Source organism: Pteronotus mesoamericanus, unplaced genomic scaffold (genome assembly GCF_021234165.1).
Source record: "Pteronotus mesoamericanus isolate MK-2021 breed Mesoamerican mustached bat unplaced genomic scaffold, CSHL_Meso_final contig_25, whole genome shotgun sequence".
Taxonomy (NCBI): Eukaryota; Metazoa; Chordata; class Mammalia; order Chiroptera; family Mormoopidae; genus Pteronotus; species Pteronotus mesoamericanus.
Window position 1 is genome coordinate 11890317 of NW_026555105.1, and position 20206 is coordinate 11910522.

At 46.4% G+C, this 20206-nt stretch overlaps 1 protein-coding gene across 1 annotated transcript in view; it reads left to right on the forward strand.

Moving 5' to 3' along the window:
* PTPRT (protein tyrosine phosphatase receptor type T) overlaps window positions 1–20206 on the forward strand; it is a 668669-nt gene that overhangs the window by 10943 nt on the left and 637520 nt on the right. The window contains exon 2 of the mRNA XM_054574063.1: window positions 313–438. Coding sequence (XP_054430038.1) covers window positions 313–438 — 126 coding nt within the window. The remainder of the gene's footprint in view (window positions 1–312; window positions 439–20206) is intronic.

Below are 20206 nucleotides of genomic sequence, written 5' to 3' on the forward strand. Positions count from 1 at the left end.
AGTCACAGAGGCATGCCCTGGCGTTCATTGCTTCCTACTTAGAATGAGTCGTTGCTGTTTACTTTCTCAGGAAGGAAGATTGAAATCAATGTAACTAGCCTTATTAACTTTTTAAAATGGGGGGACTTGCAGATGCCAGCGCCTTTCCTGCGAGCGCCAAAGCAAATATAAAAATCCAATTTGCTTGCTTTTTACAAAAATCTTCTCCAGAGTTTAAAATTCAAAGCTGTAAATGAAGAGCCGATGAGACAGGGGTAACGAACCCAGTCCCAGACACGAGGATGTATTTACCCATCTTTCTTCTGTTTGCAGGTGGCTGTTCCTTTGATGAGCACTACAGCAACTGTGGTTATAGTGTGGCCCTGGGGACCAATGGGTTTACCTGGGAGCAGATTAACACGTGGGAGAAACCAGTGCTGGATCCAGCTCTGCCCACAGGTAGGTGACCCACCGTGTTTGGAGCTGTGATGCGATGTTATATGACGTCTGAGAGGGTAATACACAACTTTGTTGGTAGTCAATTCCCCATCCCCAGAGGCATGTGAAGCAAGGCTGAGCGAATTCTTAAGAATGTGGTGAGAGTCACATGTTACTTGGATTCAGGAACCTTTGCGATTTCATTTAGCTTTGAGAGTCTAAGCTTTAGCTCCAAATAGGGCATCACTGGATTTTGCTTGGGAGCCTGGTAATAGTGGGATTTCTGGGGAAGGAGGGAGCTTCTGAAGAATTTGAGGTCATTTTTTTCCTTTTCAGGTCTTTATATATGTAGGGAAACTTGCACAGTGAGAACATTACTCATAAAGTAAATGTCCAGACATCCTGAAAACCAGGCTTATCTTTAACCCACGGGGCTGAAGCCATAATGTGCATTCCTGATGGCTACCTGCAAGAGGCAGGCCAATGAGGTGTGTGCGAGGCGAGGAGGTGTGCTCGGGCAGAACACATGCGGAGGGGGTGCGGTAGACCTGGGTGAGCTGACGCTGTAAGACAGGAAGAATTGGAACTCTGAGAACGTCAAGATCACATCTTTGTGAAAATGTGATCAGTTGTCAGGACAAGTGACCCTCTGTGGTTCCTCCCTGGCCTCCCAGGGGCTCTCTCTACCCCACGCACTGTCTTGGCTTTTTACCAACCCTCTTAGTACTCTCAGGCTCCTTTGTCCACTCACTCTGGCCATTAAATGTGGGAGTTCTTCAGGCTCCTTCTGTACTCTTTGCGTGTGTTGTAGGTTTTAGAGAGAAACAGAACCAACAGGCTATAGAGAGAGATACAGACGAGAAGAGATTTGTTACAGGAATTGGCTCACATGTTATGGAGAAGCCCTGGGAGAAGTCCTGTGACCTGCCCTCTGCAAGCCCGAGAGTCAGGAAGGCTGGTGCTGGCATTCAGTCTGGAGGCCAGAGAACTGGCGGGGGGCTGATGGTGTGAGCCCCAGTCTGAGTCTGAAAGCCCAAGAACCGAAAGCACCAGCATTCGAGGGCAGAAGAAGGTAGACATCTCAGCTCAAGCAGAGAAAGAGCGAATTCACCCTGCCTCAGCCTTTCTGTTCTGTTTGGGGCCCCCGGGGATTGGACGATGTCCTCCCACAGTGGGGAGGGTTATCTGCTTTGCTGAATTCACCTGTTCAATGCTAATCTCTTCTGGAAATACTGTCACAAACACACTCAGGAATAAGGTTCTACCAGCTGTTTGGGCATCATATAGTCAACCGTCACACCATGGAGGACCTCAGTCATGCCTGTGGCTTCAGATGCCATCAGACACCTGTTTTGAACTCTTGACCTACACGACTCACTGTGCCATGTCTTCTCAGCTGGTTCTGGGGAGAGGGATTTTCCAGATGTCACTAAACTAAAGACAGGGAAGATGCCGAGAGATGTCTAGGGGAGGTTATGGTCTTTGTGGCCTCATTGACTCTTAAGTTTGGCTCCAGAGCAACAAGCTATGGGATGGTGCTGTGTAGTTTCTATTAAGGGCATAAATTGTTTGGATAGGTTTCTCCTGAGTGCAGACATGAGCCGCAGATATAACAAAGATGTGCTTTGGTACAAAATTGAGTTTTTCAGATCTGGTAGGATCTTCCTTTGCATGAGCAGAGTCACCAGCAAAGACAGATTGCTCATTAGTAAGGTGACCATGGGACAACCTCTGTGCCTGTTGCCTCATTATAATTTGTTCTCTCAGAAGTGTCTTGGTTTAAACGACAGAATCAGTCAGCCCGTTAGGGACCCCAAGAATCCAGGGAACCTGTGCTGAGACACACCATATCTGCCCTGCTCTATGTGGCTGTCTTTGATGTTGGCAGATAAATCCAGGTGTTAGAGTGTGTATGTGCATGTGTGCGCACATGCACGCACACATGTGTTTACGTGTTTACATGCTCCTTCTGCTCCTGGGTAGCCCGCCTACAGCCCCATAGGCTCTTGCAGGCTTTCCATACTCAACATCTCCAAAATTAAACTCTTGCTTCATCCATTCTCCTTCTCTGTCTACTCACTCTCTAGTTCCTTGTCTCAGGAAAGGCCACTTTGTCCACTCTGGTGCTGATTCAGAAATCCAGGGGTCATACTCTTCTCTTCCCTCTCTTCCTATCGATTGTTTGGTTCTGCCACTTTGTCTCCTGAGCACCTCTCTTCCTCTCTGCCACCGCCGTCCTGGTGCACATTACCATCGGCTCTTGCCTGGGTAACTGGAAGGTTTTCTAACAGGCTTCTTGGCTTCTTCTTTTGACTTTTATCTTCTCCCCACACAGAAGCCAAAGAGATTGTTCTAGAATATGGACCTGTTCATATTACCTCTTCCCTTTACTGTCCCCACTTCGTTTTGCTTAGAATCTTTCTGAGGCTTCCTATGGCCCTGAGAAAACTCCAAAGCTCTGCTTGCGGCCTCCAAGATCCTGCAATGGCTGGTCCTGCCCATACCTCCAGCTGCACCATGTCCCAGTCCCCTCCTGTGCTCGTGCCACGCTGACTTCTGTCAGTTTCTAGAATACTCCACACCCCTTTCTCCCTCAGAAACTCACATAAGATCAGCACTCTTCTTGGAGCCTTTTTCCCCAACCCATTCTCTTGTACTTCCCTTCATGTCTTAGCTTAAATTTCACTTCCTCATGGCAGTTCTCCCTAAATACCCCGATCTGGGTCAGCTCTCCGTATGTTTCCATTGCACCCTGCACTTTTCCTTAGTAACATGCACCGCAGCTAATGCTATTTGTTCGATGTATGTTTTGCCTCCAGATGAGAAGTTCCATGTAAACAGGGTCCCTGACAATCTTGTTCCCAGCTTTATCTCCAATGCTTAATACAGTGCATCATATGTAGGATGTGCTACATAACATTTTTGTTGGATGGATGCATCTAGATGGGTAAATAGTCTTTGTCATATATTTTTAAATGAAGGAATGGATGATAAACAACATCCTAACCCTTTAGCTCTCTATTAGCCAATCACACATTTCTCGTCTTGGCCTCCATCCTTCCCTTTTACAGATTGGAAAGCCAAGGTTCTGAGAAGCTGGGTGACGTTGCTGCCTTTTCTGCCATGTCACTGTCTCTCCCCAAAGGAACAGCTGTGGCTTCTAATCTTAATTTTTTCATCTCCTCATTATGGCAGAGTGTCATTTCATAAATATTGGATTGTGCGAATACAATCTTCCGAGCTTTTCTAAATAGAGGCATTTGATAATGATCACTGAAATTATTGTCAGGACGCGCCTGTGGATTTCGGCGGCTCTGCGTGCTTCTTAGGCAGAGAGGCATGAAAGTGAATTTGGATTAGGCGAAATTGTTTGTTCTTCTCATGGGCAAAGGCTGAAATCTTACTTTTCCTTCTGTAAAGCCAGCAGTTCCCCTCCCTTTGAAAACTGAGTTGGAGTCTATTTATTCACATGTCCCACAACCTTTTACTGACCTGCTTGTGTGTGACAAGCTGTGTATTAGACTCTGGGTAAATCAGACCATATCATTTTGGCATGGACCCCTCTGGGGGCTTCCCTGGGCACATAGGATGAAGTCTGAACTCCATGCTGTGGCCTGCACGGTCCTGTGTGACCCATTGTCTTCTCTGAGTCCCCTTTCTTCTCTCTGAAAAGGCTCCAGACACACTGGTTGTTTTTCAGTTCCTTGAACATGTCTTTCTCTTTTGGCTCAGGTCCTTTGCATGTGCTCTTCCTTCTCACTGGGATTTTCCTCCACTCTTAACTTGGCTGACTTCTTGAGATCTCAGCTCCAGGGACTCCTCCTCGAGGAGGTCGTCCCTCACTGGTCTATTTAAAGAAAGACTAGCTCATTGATCTCACTCACAGCACCCTGTTCTTTGCTTTCAGAGTCCTCATTGTCGACACGTTTACAGGCCAGCCTGTTCCAGTCCTCTGCCGGAGCCCAGCGACTCTGGGGCCTTAATCCCTCTGCCTCAGTTTCCTCATCCTTGTGATGGGAACCAGTGTAAGAGTGAACAGGGACATTGCCTATGTGGGTGTCAAGCGTCCGCACATAATAGGGTATAATCAATGCTGGTTCGCCTACATTCTGTTCTGGTTCTTAAGTCCAAGTCTAACCCAGAACCTTGGCCCATCCTATTGCTTTGCCCAGGTGAACCTTCCAGCAGCAGATCCCTGAGGGGCCCAGAGAGACTTTTCCATCGCCAGGACACATGCACCCTACAGGCTTGAGCACCCCCCCAACCTTGGCTTTAGTTAATTCAGTGCTCCTCACATACCACTGTCATATTCTTCTCTGCATCTCTGTCTGCAGGCAAAGTCCTGGGCTAGCAGTCCAGGCCTCGGACCTAGTTCTCCCTGACACCTCGTCTTTATTGGGGCTGTCACAGAGGAATGGGGATTGTTACACCCCAGACCTTCTCTCCTGGCCCCTCCCTTTTCCACGGAGCCACCTGCAGCACCACTGGTGCCCAGCTCTGCCCTCCCCAGCCTCGGCGTGGGTTTCCGCACCTTCATCCCGAGGTACAGCCCAGGGCACTACCGGCAGGTCTCCGGGAGGCTGGACGGAGGGGCAAGTGCTGTAAGTGTCATTTTAAAAGGGCTGAAGTCAGAGGTAATGAAGCTTGGAGGTTTCCTTCTAATGCTTCTACTGTTTCTTTCTATTCCCTTCTAATGCTTGCAGGACATTATTTTAAGTGTTGGAATGAATTTGAATTGAACCTCAGGCTAGAAGCCAGGTGCACAAGAAATACTGCATTTACATCAACTGGAATCTGACCCTGAACCTCTGCGGAGTCAGATCTTTTCAGTCATTATGCCCCACCCCGCTTCTCCATGGGCCTTCCAATGTCCTGGGCACTTGAACAGGCCATTGCGGTTTCCTCTGAGAAGCTCACTGTCACACTCCCTGTGGTTCCTTTGGGTCTCATAATTCTGCTGCCTCTTTCCCAGGCTTGGAGCCCGTGTCCTAAGTCTAGCCAGCCCAGGTGCATCACCCAGCAGCCCTTCTGGCTCCTGTCTCCTCAAGTACGGTCACCAGGCAGTGGGGGGCCATTAGATCCGTCTCTTCCCCACTCTCCACGCTCTTTCTCAGGTCTTTAAGACACACCTGCCTTGGTCCAGCTTCTCTGGGCCCCGCAGCGTCATCTATTCAGTAAATTTAAACTTCGAAAATACCAGGCAGCTTCTTGTCTCCAGCAAAAATTTCTAGAGCAGAGAAATAGCATCTTAATTGGTTACTTGGTTGGAAGGAGCAGATATTGGGAAGAGTCCAGGGAAAACAAACACACAGGCAGGAATATTTCAATCCATCAGCCTGCCATGGAAGCAGACACAGGCTCCAGGAGGGTCCTGGGCTTTTCCTTCCTGCCACGCGCCCATGGCTGTGTGTTCTTGCTTTGCTCTAACTGCTGATATTTATAGCATGGGGTCTGTTATGGGTGGTATTGTGTTCCCCAAAGAGGTAAGTTGGAGTCTTAACCCTGGCACCTCTGCGTGTGACCTCATTTGGAAATAATTGTTTACAGATGTAATCAAGTTGTGATGAGGTCACGTTGGCCGTACTGGGCTCTCACTCAGTATGACAGGTGAAGGAGGAGAGATGCACATACACACAGGTAGGTCATGCACACCCAGAGGCAGAGATTGGGGCGATGCATCTTTATGCAAAGAATGCCAAGGATTGCCGACAGACACCAGAAGCCAGAAGGTGCAAGGAAGGATTCTTGCCAGAGCCTTTGGAAGGAGCATGTCCCTGCCAACACCCGGATTTCAGACTCCAAGACTCTAGAACTGTGAAAGAATGCGTTTCTGCTGCCTTAAGCCACCCAGTTGGTGGTAATCTGCTACGGCGGCCCTAGGAAGCTATTACTGACTCAGTCACACATCAGCACCCCGGCCACGCCACCTTTTCTACGTTAGCACTCACTCCAGAGCGCTGTGCGTATTGGGGCCTGTGCTTTCTTTTAAGAGATCGGGCATGCACCATGTGTTCACTCTCACCAAGAATTGGGTTTGGCATTTTCCTGTACATTTCATCTAATGTGCCACTGTCCTGGGAGTTCAGAGATGCTGTCTCCTCTTTTGAGATCAGGAGGAAGATTATTATCCCGCATGTCAAACGTGGAATCCTGGAGAGTTGCCCATGAGTTGATGTTGGGAAAATGCTTTGTGAATTCTCAACACAAGTCAGGAACCAGCGATGGCTGCGAGTGCGCTGCGCTGTAGCTCTTTCCACACTGGATGGAGACCTTCTGGAGATTAGCAGGAATCGTGTTAGAAATAGTAACCACCCAGAGCAGTCCAAGCACTGGCCAGTCAAGACGGACATCAAGTATAAAAAGCAGAATGGGCTTTCCAGTGCTTACTGGATGGATAACCAGCCTCTTCGTAATGTGTGTGCTGAACTAGGTTCTGTTTTTCTTATAGGCGGAGGCACCGTTTCATTTGTATCCATAGCCTCCAGTCCCTGGGACTTAAAGGTAGCAGTGAATGCGTGTTAAATGAATTGCCCTTATTAATAATTGAACTTCCTCATGATACAGTCTCAGCATCTGTCCCCAGCGTCAGCCCCCTTTTCTGCTCTGTCCCCCTCTCTTTCCCTTTCCACGTAATCAGTGAGAGAGGCCTTTGTGCTTTTGTTTTGGGACCCTAGCCTTCAACCCTGCTACCCGGTTTTGGGACTCTCCCATTGCGTCTGATGGTGGTGGAATGTGGAGCTCCGTGGAAGGGGAAGGGGCCAGAAATTCACCAGCCCCGACAGTCTGGGTGTGACTGCACTTGTTACCTGGGTGAAGCCAGTTGGACCCTCCTGCACGGCACCGCCCATCTGGACAGGATGAGCCAGCAGCCAGAGGCCAATGCAGCGGGGTGCGCAGCGGAGGGGTGGCGTCTGGGCCACACGACGTTGTACGAACAGAGGTTGCTCTCTGCTCCTTGGTTCCCCACACATGCCTTAGTTGCTGCTTGGGTTTGAAGCCTGATCCTCCGGCTTCCAGTTCATGATAGACCTCCCAATCTTCTTCCGGAACATTGCTATTTTTGACAAAGATAGTGCTGGTTGATTTCTCTTGTTTTTACCCTCAAAGCCTGCAGGTCATGCTGTCATGCTTTGCACTTGCTGACCCCCTTTTTCTTATGCCAGCACCCTGTCCAGATGCACCTACTCCAGCAGGACTTCCCTAGCTCTTCCCCGTGGCGCTTGCCTCTCCTCTGCGCTTCTGTGGCTGAGTTTACTACATGTTTTCTCTGATTCTCCACTGGGGCTAGGCTCTACTCAAGGGCATGGGCCCCCTCGTTGCTGAATTCCATGCACCCTGCATAGGGCTTAGAACAGGGCAGGCGGTCCATATATGGACTGCATTTTCATTAGGCTTATTCATGTTAGGTAGTCAAGAAGAAAATGATGTTAGTAAGTTGTGGGGAGAACCTTGGAGAGGCTGCCGCTTTCTTTGGGATTTTCACTCTACCTGGGGCACTTATGGCTTTCATGTGCCCAGCATCTTCTCTGAGCCTGACGGCTCTGTGCTCTGGAGGAGCCATGTGGTCCCAGGGCTGGCTGCTCAGGGCTCTTCTGCTCTGCAGTTGATCTCTGGGGCAAATAAAGGGACATTGAGGGTTACCCCTGACTTTTCTCTGCGGACTGGCACACTCTCACAAGTATAGATCTGCTCATGACCTATGCAAGAGGCTCCCCATAAGAAAAATGTGTCATATCCAAAATCTGACCTACTGTTTCTGCAATGTAATGCTTACACTAAATTGGTCTGGACATACGGGCCTTTAAGCACATTTAATCAGGACTTATATTATTATTAATTGGTTGAAAGCTATAAACTCTTAGGTTTTCATTGAACCACTGTTGAGTCAATACATTTTTTCTTCCCCTTTTAATGATAAAAATATGTATTTATTCTTAAGGGAATGCTGAGTTTGTACATGGAGGTCAACTTTCTCCAGCCCCATCTCAGTTTCCTCAAGTATTACTGTTAAGACACTGCTGTATATTGAGAGAGAGAGAGAGGGAGAGGGAGAAGGGGAAAGAGTAGGGGAGGGGGCGGAGGAAAGGGGGAAGAGAGGGTGGAGGGGGCGGAGACAAAGTATATATGTATGTGATAATAGTAGCAGTAATCTTAAGGAAGTGATGTTTATTTGGTGTCTGTTAGGTAGCAGGTACTCTCCTAAGCACTTTAAATAACATGAACTTATTTAATCCTTACAATAGTACTCTGATACATAGTTACCTGCATTTTACAAATTGGGGAAATGGAGGCACAAAAAGCTTGAATAACTTGCTCAAGGTCATAGTTAGCACATGAGGGAGCCAGGATTTGCCTGCAGGAAGCCTGGGTCCAGACCGCCACTGTGCAGTGCCTCCTAAGAATTCAGTCGATGACAGACTTGTGTCACTGGTCTCTCTTCATGCCACTGTGTCTGGATCTGGTGCTCACCTTCCTGGGCCGCATGGTTCTCCACTGGATGGATGCACCGTGGTTTATTTAACTAACATCCAACAAATGGCAGTGGGAGAAGAAACAATAAAAATCAAACCGTACCCCAGAGGTCCAAATAAAAAGCAAGATTTTTGTCTCTAAACAGCTATCGGCAATCTTCTTCCAAAACATCTCGTATAATGGGAAGGTCTCTTGTACACTTTGAACTACAAAATTAATTGAGGAAACTGCATTAGCCTGCAATGACCCCAGTCAATGTCAGTTTGGGATGTTTATGGCAAGAACAGAATTGACAGGAAACAAAAGGCAAGAAATTGAAGACATGTTTAGTAGTGTTCTGGAGGATATGTTCAGGTAGTGGTGAGTGATCGATATGGCTTGGAAAGGCAACAGAGGATCTTTGTGGTCAGATCAGAACATACCTGTCAGATAAGTGGGAAAATGTGTGTGTTCTGATACACACACTTATGCTTGCCTGGATGATCAGTTTTCTGTGACATCAAACCTGGATTCAAAAACTGTTATATAGTTATGTAGTTATATAGTTATATAGTTTTTTAACCTACCACGTGTGTGCTGCTTACTGGATGGTGTTGTAGGGGCTTTACATGTTTTTAGCTCATTTACTACTTCAGCAGCTCTCAGCAGTGTTAATGACCCCCATTTTACAGATGAGGAAACTGAGGCCCAGAATGTTAAGTAACTTACCAAAAATTAGTAATAAAAATTAGTAGCTAAGTCTTTAGATTTTGCAATATGGAAAGCAATAATAGAAAGGTGATTTTCTCAAATTGAAAGAGCATTTTTCTGCATTTGAAGTGAAACTTTAATAACCCCTGTCTTTGATTCTCTGCATGATTGAGTTTAGGAACGTCTATGTATGCAAACAAATTTATGCACATTTTGGCACAGAGGACCTTGAGCAAAGCTACGTAATTTCTCTATGGCTCAGGGTATTCTTTAACCTATAAAATGAAGGTAATATGACTGGAGAATGTGGGAATGAAATGAGGTTACGTATGAAAACATAGGACAAAATGCTTGGCATGCGGGCACATGGGCACATGGTGGGTCCTGTCTGCCCACGTGCCTCCTTACCACCCTGTCTCAGCTAGGACTCACCGTGGGGAGGCTGAGTTAACCTATCTTTGCTAAGTGAAAACCCAAGGAATTGTCAGGCCCAAACTAACTCTCAATCTCTCTCCACCCCCCTCATGTGTGTGTGTGTGGTATGGGGAAGACAAGATGGTATGACTGAGACCCTAGTCACCCCCCCACCCCCAACTGGCCTTCTTTGAAGCCCACAGTGGCTCTTAGAAGTCCCTTGTCCCAGCATGCTTGTGGAAGCTCCATCATAGGTCCCTAAGTGGCCAGTCCTGACCACTTTATCCCTGGCCTAGGGCAAGAGAGCCTGCATGAAGTATCTCACTTGCCAATGTCAGGATTTGGGAAGGGGTCCTGACTCTTCAGGGAAAGGACAGGAACAGGGGTGATAGGAGGTGTCTGCTGCAGACTTGAGCACCTTGGCCGCATGGTTGAGGAGACTTTCTGAATCCACTTTGGCTCCCAACTCTTCAGATTCCGCAGTGACTTTGAGCTCCTTCTCCACTGTAGAGAGAGCTGGAGAGATGGGGCTGGACACCAAGGGAGGCCACAGTACAACGAAGCCCCTGTGACTCAGATCTGAGGTTCACACGGCCTCCCGTACCCCACTCAGACCCTTGCAGGGGTGTCCAACCCAGGATGGCTATGAGTGTGGCCCAACACAAAAATCATAAATTTACTTAAAACGTTATGAGATTTTTTTGTGTGTGTGATTATGTGTCGCAATGTATTTAATGTGTGGCCCAAGACAACTCTTCTTCTTCCTGTGCGGCCCAGAGATGCCAAAAGGTTGGACACTCCTGCTTAGGGCAAAGCCTGCTCTTTGAGCCACTCTCTGCCCACAGCCCGTATATTATAATTAGAGGTGCGGGAGGAGGTGAGGGTCTCGCCACCACTGGCACATCCACTGCTTTCATCTTACTTAGGAAATACGTTTAACACACTTGCAAACATTTAGGGCTAGGTCCTGTTGATCAGTCATAAAGTTATTTGTTAACTCATGAATTTGTGACCTAAAGTCTGACATCACTGGGGGCTTGGCTTCTGTTTTCAAGGGGAAGTAAACATTGTGGAGAGGGACCCCCAAACACAAGGCTAGATCATGATTCCCCGCTCTCATTTCTAGATAATCACAAGCAGAACTGTACTTGGGTGTACCCGTCAGCAAGGGTGCGAACCCTGCAAGTCACCATGGGTCTGCAGGGTTGACTCAGGGAAGTAGGCCGCCCCAGGAGTCCTAGCTGCTGTAAGCCCTTTGGGTTTACAAACTTTTAAGATCCTGCCTGCTTCTTTTCTGACAATGCCATAGCAGGATCTCGGGCTTTGCCAGGGCTTAAGTACTGACACATGGCACTATGGGCAAAGCACAAGATTTCCTATCCCACGTATCCATGTTTGAGCCCTGGCTCTGATGTTCACCAGTCTGTCACCTTGTATGATTGAGAGCCTCTCTGAACCTCAGTCTCTTCTTCTGTGAAATGGGAATGGGAGTGCATGTCTACCTCACCCTATTGCTGTAAAAAGCAGTTTAGATCCTGGAGGTGAACCTGTTGAGGGGTCAGTGTCTCTGTATGGGTTAGTTGTTGCCACTATTATTGTGATCTTCATGAGTAGCTGGGCCCAAGCTTTCTGTTGCAAAGAAATGTATTGCTTTCAGCGAAAAAGACCAACCCCCTCTACTTCCCCACCCATTCCCTCTGAGGGCAGATTAGAAGTGTTGTGGCTGTAAACCCAGCCGATACAGGCTGTAATGTACTAAATTATTACTTGTTTTGCAGTCTTGACGAGAAAAATAAATGCAATTACACTCATGAATGTTGAAAAATGAAGCAAAGCGATGCAGATCGGCACATTTGAGGTGCTTTTCCAAATGTAAAGCTGTGCACAATGAATGCTAATGGCTTCCCTTCCTCCTGCTCCCTGGCATGTTGTGCAATGTGCTCTTCCTGAATTACGGGAGCAGCTGGTCCAACTGCCCCAGGCACGGGAGAGGCGGCTCTGAATGGCCCCCACAGTAGGAGACCCAGCAGGCAGACCCTGATTTCCTCTCTTGGCTGAGGACCCAGAACAGACTCAGTTTCCTAAAGCAGGTAACTGAGTGATCTCAATGACGCTTCTCTGCTGTGGACCCTGGCGTCTAGTCTGCAGGTCTTCTGTCATCCTGCCCAGCAAACATTCACTGAGCACCTACTGTGTGCCATGCATGGTGCTGGTAGCAGTAGAGATGAATCTCACATGTCCTGCGCCTCCCAGCCCATCTTCACCGTCCCTAAGGCCTGATGGGCATGATGCAGTCAGGTGCCTGCCCATATCATGGCCACCAACCTAAGAGGACTATTGCGCACTTAGAGTGTAGCCAGTCCACATTCCAAGTGCTCAACACAGAGATGTGCTTTAAATATAAAATACATACCACATCTCAAAAACTTTGTGTTTATATATATAATCTTATTATATATGTTATACATACATATATAATCTTATATACATTTTATATAAAATATCATGTTATTAAAATGTTGAAAAGATAAATTGGGTTAAATAAAATACATTCAAATAAATTTCACTTATTTCTTTTTACTTTTTAAAATATGGCTGCTAGAAAATATAAAACTACACAAGTGTGGCTTGTCCTATCTTTCTATTGGACATCATTGATCTAGCCGCTGCCTACCAGCTTCTTCCTGTCTTCCATCCACCACCACCACCACCCCTTGTTGGTGGCCCTTCTGTCGGTCTTTCAACCATACCAGGCTCTTTCATGCCTCAGGGCCTTTGCACGTGCTGTTCTCCTTTCCCAAAGGGCTCTTCCCCAGCGCTTTTTAACATAAATGTCATCTTCTGTGAGAACTCTTCTCTGACCTTTCTATCTAAATACACCTGTCCTGTCATTCTTCATCAAAACACTCTACTGTAACTATCATGATATTTAGGTATTTTATTTAGTTGCTTGTATGTCTGTTTCTTCTAAAAGAATATCAGGCAGGGAGCTTGTCTGGGTATTTCTTTTTTTCCTGTTCTAATCTCGTTGCCTACCACAGCAACTAGCACAAAATAGATGCCCAATTTTTTTTTCTTAAAGGAATGAATACATATTTAAATGTCGCAGAGGAGAAAACTGTTGTGATCATTTTGAGGTGTTTACAGGATATCTGAAAACACGGAAGTTCTGGGTGAGAGGCATGTGGTATGTGGAAGGCTTAAATGGAAAGAATTAGGTGAAATAGAGGTGGGACCAAGATGAAGGGATCTAACAATGGAGAGCTGTCCCCGCCCCTGAGACTAAAGGACCATGGGAGGGAATGGGTAACAGGGCTGCCTGCCATGCTCTTGAGGGTCCCAGCCACTGCCAAACCTCATCCCTCCCAGCCTCTGGCATTCTGGCAGGACCTGCCAGTGGTCAACCTCAGCCAGAGCAGAGGGTGAGGGAGGCTGGCAGATGCCAACCACAGAGGTCAGACCCTCAGAGGACAGAGCAGGGTGGGGACGGGTCTGGATTCGAGAGGCCATTCACCGAAAATGTCATTGTGGAAAAGGCCTGGAAAGCTATTTTCTCAATGTGCTAGAACACGTCTACTCCAAGCCACCATCCAATATTCTAAAAACATAAGGATGCTCATGATCACTAAAATTATTTGACATTCACTCAGGGATTTCTAGTAACAGAATTAGATGGATAATTATGGGAAAGGAAGAGATAAAGTTATTATTTGCAGAAAATGTTATCTACCAAAACTCCAAGAGAAATAAGTGAAAAACTATTAGAAGCCATTAAAAGAGTCCATAAGGTGATTAGTTGTGGAATGAACATACAAAATCAACAATTTCTAAATCTTAGCAATAACCAGTTAGAAATATAATATAAAAAGATTCATTTTATAAAAGCAAGGAAAATATAAAAGGCTGAGGAATCAACGCAAGAGGCAAGATGAAAGACTTTTAGAAGGAAGCTATAAAGCAAAACTGTGGAAACAAATAACGGGATGTATCTTTTTCCTGAATGGGAAGACTGTATTTTTAAAGCTTGTCAACTTAATTTAAAATATATAATGTGCATTATAATAGAAATTTGTAATCATTGTTCCAAAATGATTTTGAAGTTTATCTGGAAAAATAGGTGGTCACAAATTATGAAGCAAATGCTGAAAGGAAATAATGGGGGAAGACTTCTACTTGTAAACTTTAGATATATGTCCTGGAATTAAAAGAGTCCAAACAGCATATACCAATCCAATAAGAGACAGAGAGCTCGAAAGAACAAAGGATATCCCTGAAAGTGATATGTGTGTAGGTGTTAAACTTAACGTTTCCAATTGGTGAGATGAGTCAGGATGAAATTGTAATGATAACCCACCAAGAAGGGTGTGGGCCAGTGAAGTCCTTCATACTTACATCAAAATATATTTTAAATGAATGTAATACATTCTAGTTAAATGTAAAACTCTGAAAGCATGTAAAATATGTAATGCATGCATAAACATTTAAATTATCCTCAGGACTAGGGCCATTTTCTGATATTGCCGTTAAAGGTAGAAGCAATAGAGAAACAGAACTTGTATGTTTGTCTCTACCATCAGCAAGATGAAAAGATCCACTGTAAACTGAGCTCTCATATTTACAATACAAAACAAATGATTGATATCATTGACAGGAAAAGAGTTCTTACTGATGATAATAAGAGAAACACAAAGGATCCGTAGGACGCATGTTCGGTGTTGGTCAGACTTTTGAGAAACGGGCAGCCGCGTACTGCTGGCAGGTGTGCCAGTTGGTACAGTGTTTAGGGAGGACAACTTAATATCTGGCAGAGACATCAAGTGTGCATAGCTTTCATCAGAGATTTTATTTTTGGAACTGTATTTCGAGGAAATAATCAGAGATAAATGCAATGTGAAAAATTTGGGGGGTGTGGCCCACGCCATGCCACCTGACCTGCCAAAGTGCCCATTTCTCCATGCGTAGTGCAGGAAGATAAGGGAACGTGCCTTGCAGGGTGGCTCTGAGGGTTGGCCTGGGCAAGCACTGGAGCTGTGAAGTGCTGGGGAAGTGGTGTGTGCTCTCGGTTAACTGGTCTGTTGGTTTTCCCTGTACACCCAGCCCCTTGGACACCATTTACCAATCCTTCTCTTTTTCCTGCTATTTCAGGTCAAGAAGGAACAAAGAAGAGAGAGCTTTGGACCTTTGGTCCAGTTAAGCAGGGCCACTCTGAGGACAGAAGCTCAGTTGGGCTCAGCAAGCATTTAGTGAGCACCAAGTGCATACAGTGCCAGACCTTGGGGCAACTAAGACTCTGTCCTTGACCAAATGTCAGTTAGATCCCTCAGGTCCCTCTTCTCAGCTAGGCCTTAACCTTGCCCCCCTAAACCCCCATCCTGCCTGTGGCCTGCCTAACTCAGTTTTAGCAAGTACCCTGCCTAGTCAGAATAGCGAGAATCCCCTTACCCTTGATATCTGGCCACCCAGGCTTGCCTTTGGCAAGACTCTTACTAAGGCAGTTCAGCAAGATTGCCCCCATCCTTTTAGTAATTTTCCGTCCACTGACCCTCTTACTCTGCTCCTTGGCTGTAAATCCCCAGCTGTCTTTCCTGTGTTCACAATTGAGCCTGATCTCTCTTCCCATTGCAATACCTCTGTTGCAATAGTCTTGAGTAAATTTTTCCTCGCCATTGAAACAAGCATCAGAGTAATTTTTCTTTAACAGTGGTTACCATGGCAAGTAAATCTCAGCGTGCCCAAAGGGAGCTTTGGGTTTCATGGGTAGTCAGATAGGCAGATGCATGATCAGCTATATAAAAGCGGAGCTCATTCATTCATTAATTCAACAAGCATGTGTCAGGGACCTGTAATATATCAGGCATTAGGGGTGCAGCTGTGAACGAGATACTCCAGCTCCTGCCTTTATGAAGCCCACAGTCTGATGAGGCAGGTGATAAAAGCAAACATAAACAGGAAAAGCATAGAAGGGGCCTGTTCCTCATCCCTGGGGTTGGTGGGGAAAGTGGTGGTGGGGGCAGGGGTCCCAGGTGAATAAGAAAGCTTCCAGATAAAGGTGACATCTGAGCTGGGTCTCCTGTGAGTGTAACTGTTGTCTGTAGGTGGCAAGTGTCCCCAGGTTCTGAGCCTTATAGCCATATTTGTGAATCAGGACGATGTTGCGTGAATGAGGAGCTAGCCTATGACATACAGACTGTGGGAAAGAAGGTGGCTGAGGTTTCCGGAGGCAGCCCAGCTGAGAGGGGACACAGACAGGGAGATTATCCTAATAGGATTTCACAAAGACCACTTAACCATGGCTGAGCTCCAGGGAAAAGTAGTTATGAGCTGAGGGTGGAGAAATAGCCAAGAATCTAGCAACTCTGCAAAAGCTTGGTGAGAAAAGCTGACAGCCAACAGACCGAATGAGATGATGCTTGCAAAAAGGTTAAAAGAATAGACGAGGAAAAAAAGGACACTAAGAGATACAGATGGAAATGGAAGTGCATCAGTATAACTTGGGAACGCGCATTAAGATCATTTTAGCTCTAAGAAGAAGCGGGGCCAGGACTTATTTGTTACAGTACTTCACGCTGTCAGGGAACCCCTGGAATGAGGTGCGGGCAGTGGCTGGTCAGAATCAGCTGGAAAGAAAGCGCGTGCGGGAATGAAACGCCAGCGGCTGAAATGGGCTAACTAGTCCTAACCCCTCCTCTTTAGAGATGGGCCAAATGAGACCCAGAGAAATGACGTGACTTGATTCAAAGTCGCACACCGTAGAAAGTGCCGGAGCTAAGAAACTGGAATTGCTGGTGGGAATGCAAAGCGGTACCACTGCTGTGGAAGACAGTTCGGTGGTGCCTCAAAAAACAGCATACAGTTCCTACTACACGACCCAGCAATTCCACTCCTAGGCATGCTCCCAAAAGAACTGAAAACCAGTACCCAGATTTGATCATGCTGGGTCTTCTGGCTAGTAGTGCAGTGCTCTTTTTATTGCCCTCTTCTCCCCAGCTGCTGCTTCTCTTTTCCATTCTCTTCCTCTCTTCCGCTCTCCTTCTTCCCCTCCCTCCTCTTTCCCACTTAGATGTAATAAATATATGACCTTACTAAATGCGTGACCTTGGTCCCCCTGTCTGGTCATTCATGGGGACTAGATGAAGGCCCTTTCAGTCCTGACGGTGTGTACATTGGCACACACTTGGCCAGCATATGTTCAGCAAGTGTGGATCTGGCATGGATGAGGGGACAGTCCCCTCTGGAACATGCAGACTTGGGGGGCTGTCCAGAAGCTGCTGCAGTCCCAGTCTTGAAACAATCATCATGTCATCTCACGTGTCAGTTGCTTATTTCAGGAGTCCTTAGCCTCTTTAATTTCCCCAAGATTACAAAGCAGATGTCTGCTTATGTTTCCTGGAGCACCTCTTCTTCCAGAATGAGGTTGTTTTTTTTTTTTTTTTTTTTTTTTTTTTAAATAAACTGTCTTTGCGTGTCAAATCTACCTGAGGTCCAATACGATGTTCATTTAAGATTTAAGTCTTAGGCCGGTTTTAATTTTTTTTCCACTTAAATACATATATGGTGTCAGTTATGTGATGTTATTTGATCCGAATAGTGAATGCTGAATTTTCTTTTGCTACTCTTCCTGTTTATTTGGGCACAGTTTGACTCCTCCCCTGATGGGAGAGGAAATTACTAGAGACTTCCCAAAAGCCACTGGGAGCCTCGTCTCTAATCTCTAAATTTATCCAGAGTCCTACCCTAAGCCTATTTCTACTGAGTCCCCTAAAGTTTCTGTTTGTGAGCCAGTCACTTTTATGAGAGGTCATTCTGCTTCACGAGTTTTGTTTTTGTTTTTCTAGGCTCATCCTTTGTCTTTCTTTGCCCCTCTGAGCCCTTGTGTGATACCAACTGCCCAGTAGGCAGTTCTGGGGAGGGATTAGGGACGGATGTAAATCTGCAGTGAAGAAGACAAGCCCCCTTTGGGAGGGTGTATGGCTGTCGCATGCTTTGGCAGTGCTTTCTGATTCATTCCTTTCAGTTTGGAAGCTATCACCGAGCTCTCCTGTTTACCCAACATATTTTCCCTCCACCAGCACGGCCCCACTTAGAAATGGAAGATGGACATGGATAGTCTCCTTTCATTTTGGTCCAAGACGACACTTAAAATTTATAGCATGAAGTTAGAGTTTCTGTGTTTCAGCATTCATAGAAAAAGTACTTTTTCACTTCTTTTTTGTTCATTTTAGTCTACTTTGGAGATGGAGGTTCTGTGAAATGGTACTCAAACCACCATATTTTCTGGAAGACCTGGCATTCTCTCCACTCTACCATGCTGTGTGATTATAAATACACTCTTGCACAGCCAGTATGACATACTCTTATTGGAAAAGGTTTTCAATGACCATATTCACTGAAATGGCCTATTTATGTGTCAGGTACATTATTGGATATGTTTCTGAAAGAGTGGAACAAACAAGAGACCCGGGTCCAAGCTGCCAAAAAGTACCGCAGCACCTCCCCTGGTCCCTTCTGGGAGTGTTCGTGTGGAGTTGCCACAGAAGGTCTCAATGGTGAGCGCCCTGTAACTGGGCAGTGGGATTAGGTTTTCAGAAGATAATTTCCTTGTTTTCTTTGGAAGATCTTAATTTTATTGAAGGTGCTGCTGCTGTTGTTTGGACTGGAAAAGCTGATCTAATTTAATTTAATTTGCTTCTTTGTAAGGAAGGCGCTCTCCAGCCCAGCTGCTGCTCTGGGCAGAGAGGGAGCAAGCGGGCTTGGAGGTAAGCTCTGAACTTTATCAGCCCTCTCTGGGGTTTATGCTAATGAGCAGTGCTTAGAGATTTCAGAAACTTTCCCTGTGATTGCTTTAACTGCCATGCCACTTCCTCAGCATCAAGAGTCTCTGTCTGAGGCGCTACGAGGAAGGAGAAGGATGGAGCGGAGGTGGGATCGTTTCTTCTGGCTGGTCTGTGGCATGGCTCCCAGGTGTCATGCCTGTGATGCGTTGAGGCTCATGTTAGGTGGTAGTGTTAGGAAGGGTCTCCTCTGTCCCTTCTGCCACTGTGTGCCATGGTAAACTTTGTGGTGTGAATTCTGAGGGGTGGCAGGATTGGGAGGGTTAGGTGGTCCTGGGTGAAACCCTGGCTGTACTCGACTACTTTGCTTCCTTGGCCGAGTTGTCCGAGCTTACTGGGTCTTGATTTCTGTATGCCATGTGTGAAGAGGGTGCCTCGAGGATAGAGGGTGTCTCATTCTTGTCTGTATTCTTATTATCTAGCAGGGCACCTGCCAGAGAGGACGCTTGGTACGCATTTGCCAAGTGAATGAATAAATGAATGTATGAATGAATGAAAGGAAGCACGTGGAAGGGTAGATGGAATGTCGCCATTGTGTCCCAGACACGACTCACTCTCCTGACAAACACTATTCAGGTACAGAGGGTTCAAAATCATGATGTGACCAAGGGACTGTGAGCAGCGATGGAGCAGCAGGCCTGCCCAGTTCGATTCCCAATGCTTTGATTTGGCAGGTCAGAAAGGCTTTGCTGTCACTTACCTATCCATACATGTACATGATTGAGAAAAGGAGGTACAGAATAATCCCATTTTCCCACCTACTGCTGCCCAGAGGCCCTCAGCCACAGGTTCATTCTATTCAGGATCAGGACTCAGCTGTGTTTTAGGAGACTGTCCCTTGTGATGGTGGGAATTAAGTCAGCCTGCTGGCCAATCCTGGCTTGTACTCCTGGGCAAAGCCTGAACTGTAACCTCCCTTAATACAAAAGTGTTTCACCAGGTCCTTACATGAGAATTCTGCTTTGGTTTCCTCAACTAATAATAGGTCTGTGGTTTCTGGATAGGACCAAAGACTCATAGCCAAGCCACATGGATCAGGAGACACTGTTAATACTGAACTCATCTTGATATGTAAGACCAAAGCACACTTGAGATTTAAGTTCCCTTGTTCTTATACTGAAATGCAGCAAAGCTGTTGCTTTTCCTCTATCATCCAGGGTCTGGCTCTTAGCAACCCCTCTTCTCATGCCTTGACTTAAACACCTATGCTGTCCTGCTCTGCCACCAGCTTAGACTCTTCAAGTATCCCGGAAACCTGGGTGGAATCTGCACTTGTTATATTCTCTTGATGAGTCAGGTTAGACATGTGCCCATGGCCTGGGTAGATCCAGTCTTCCCAGGGGGCTTCCCCATGCCACCGACTTCCCAGTCTTTCTTCCTCA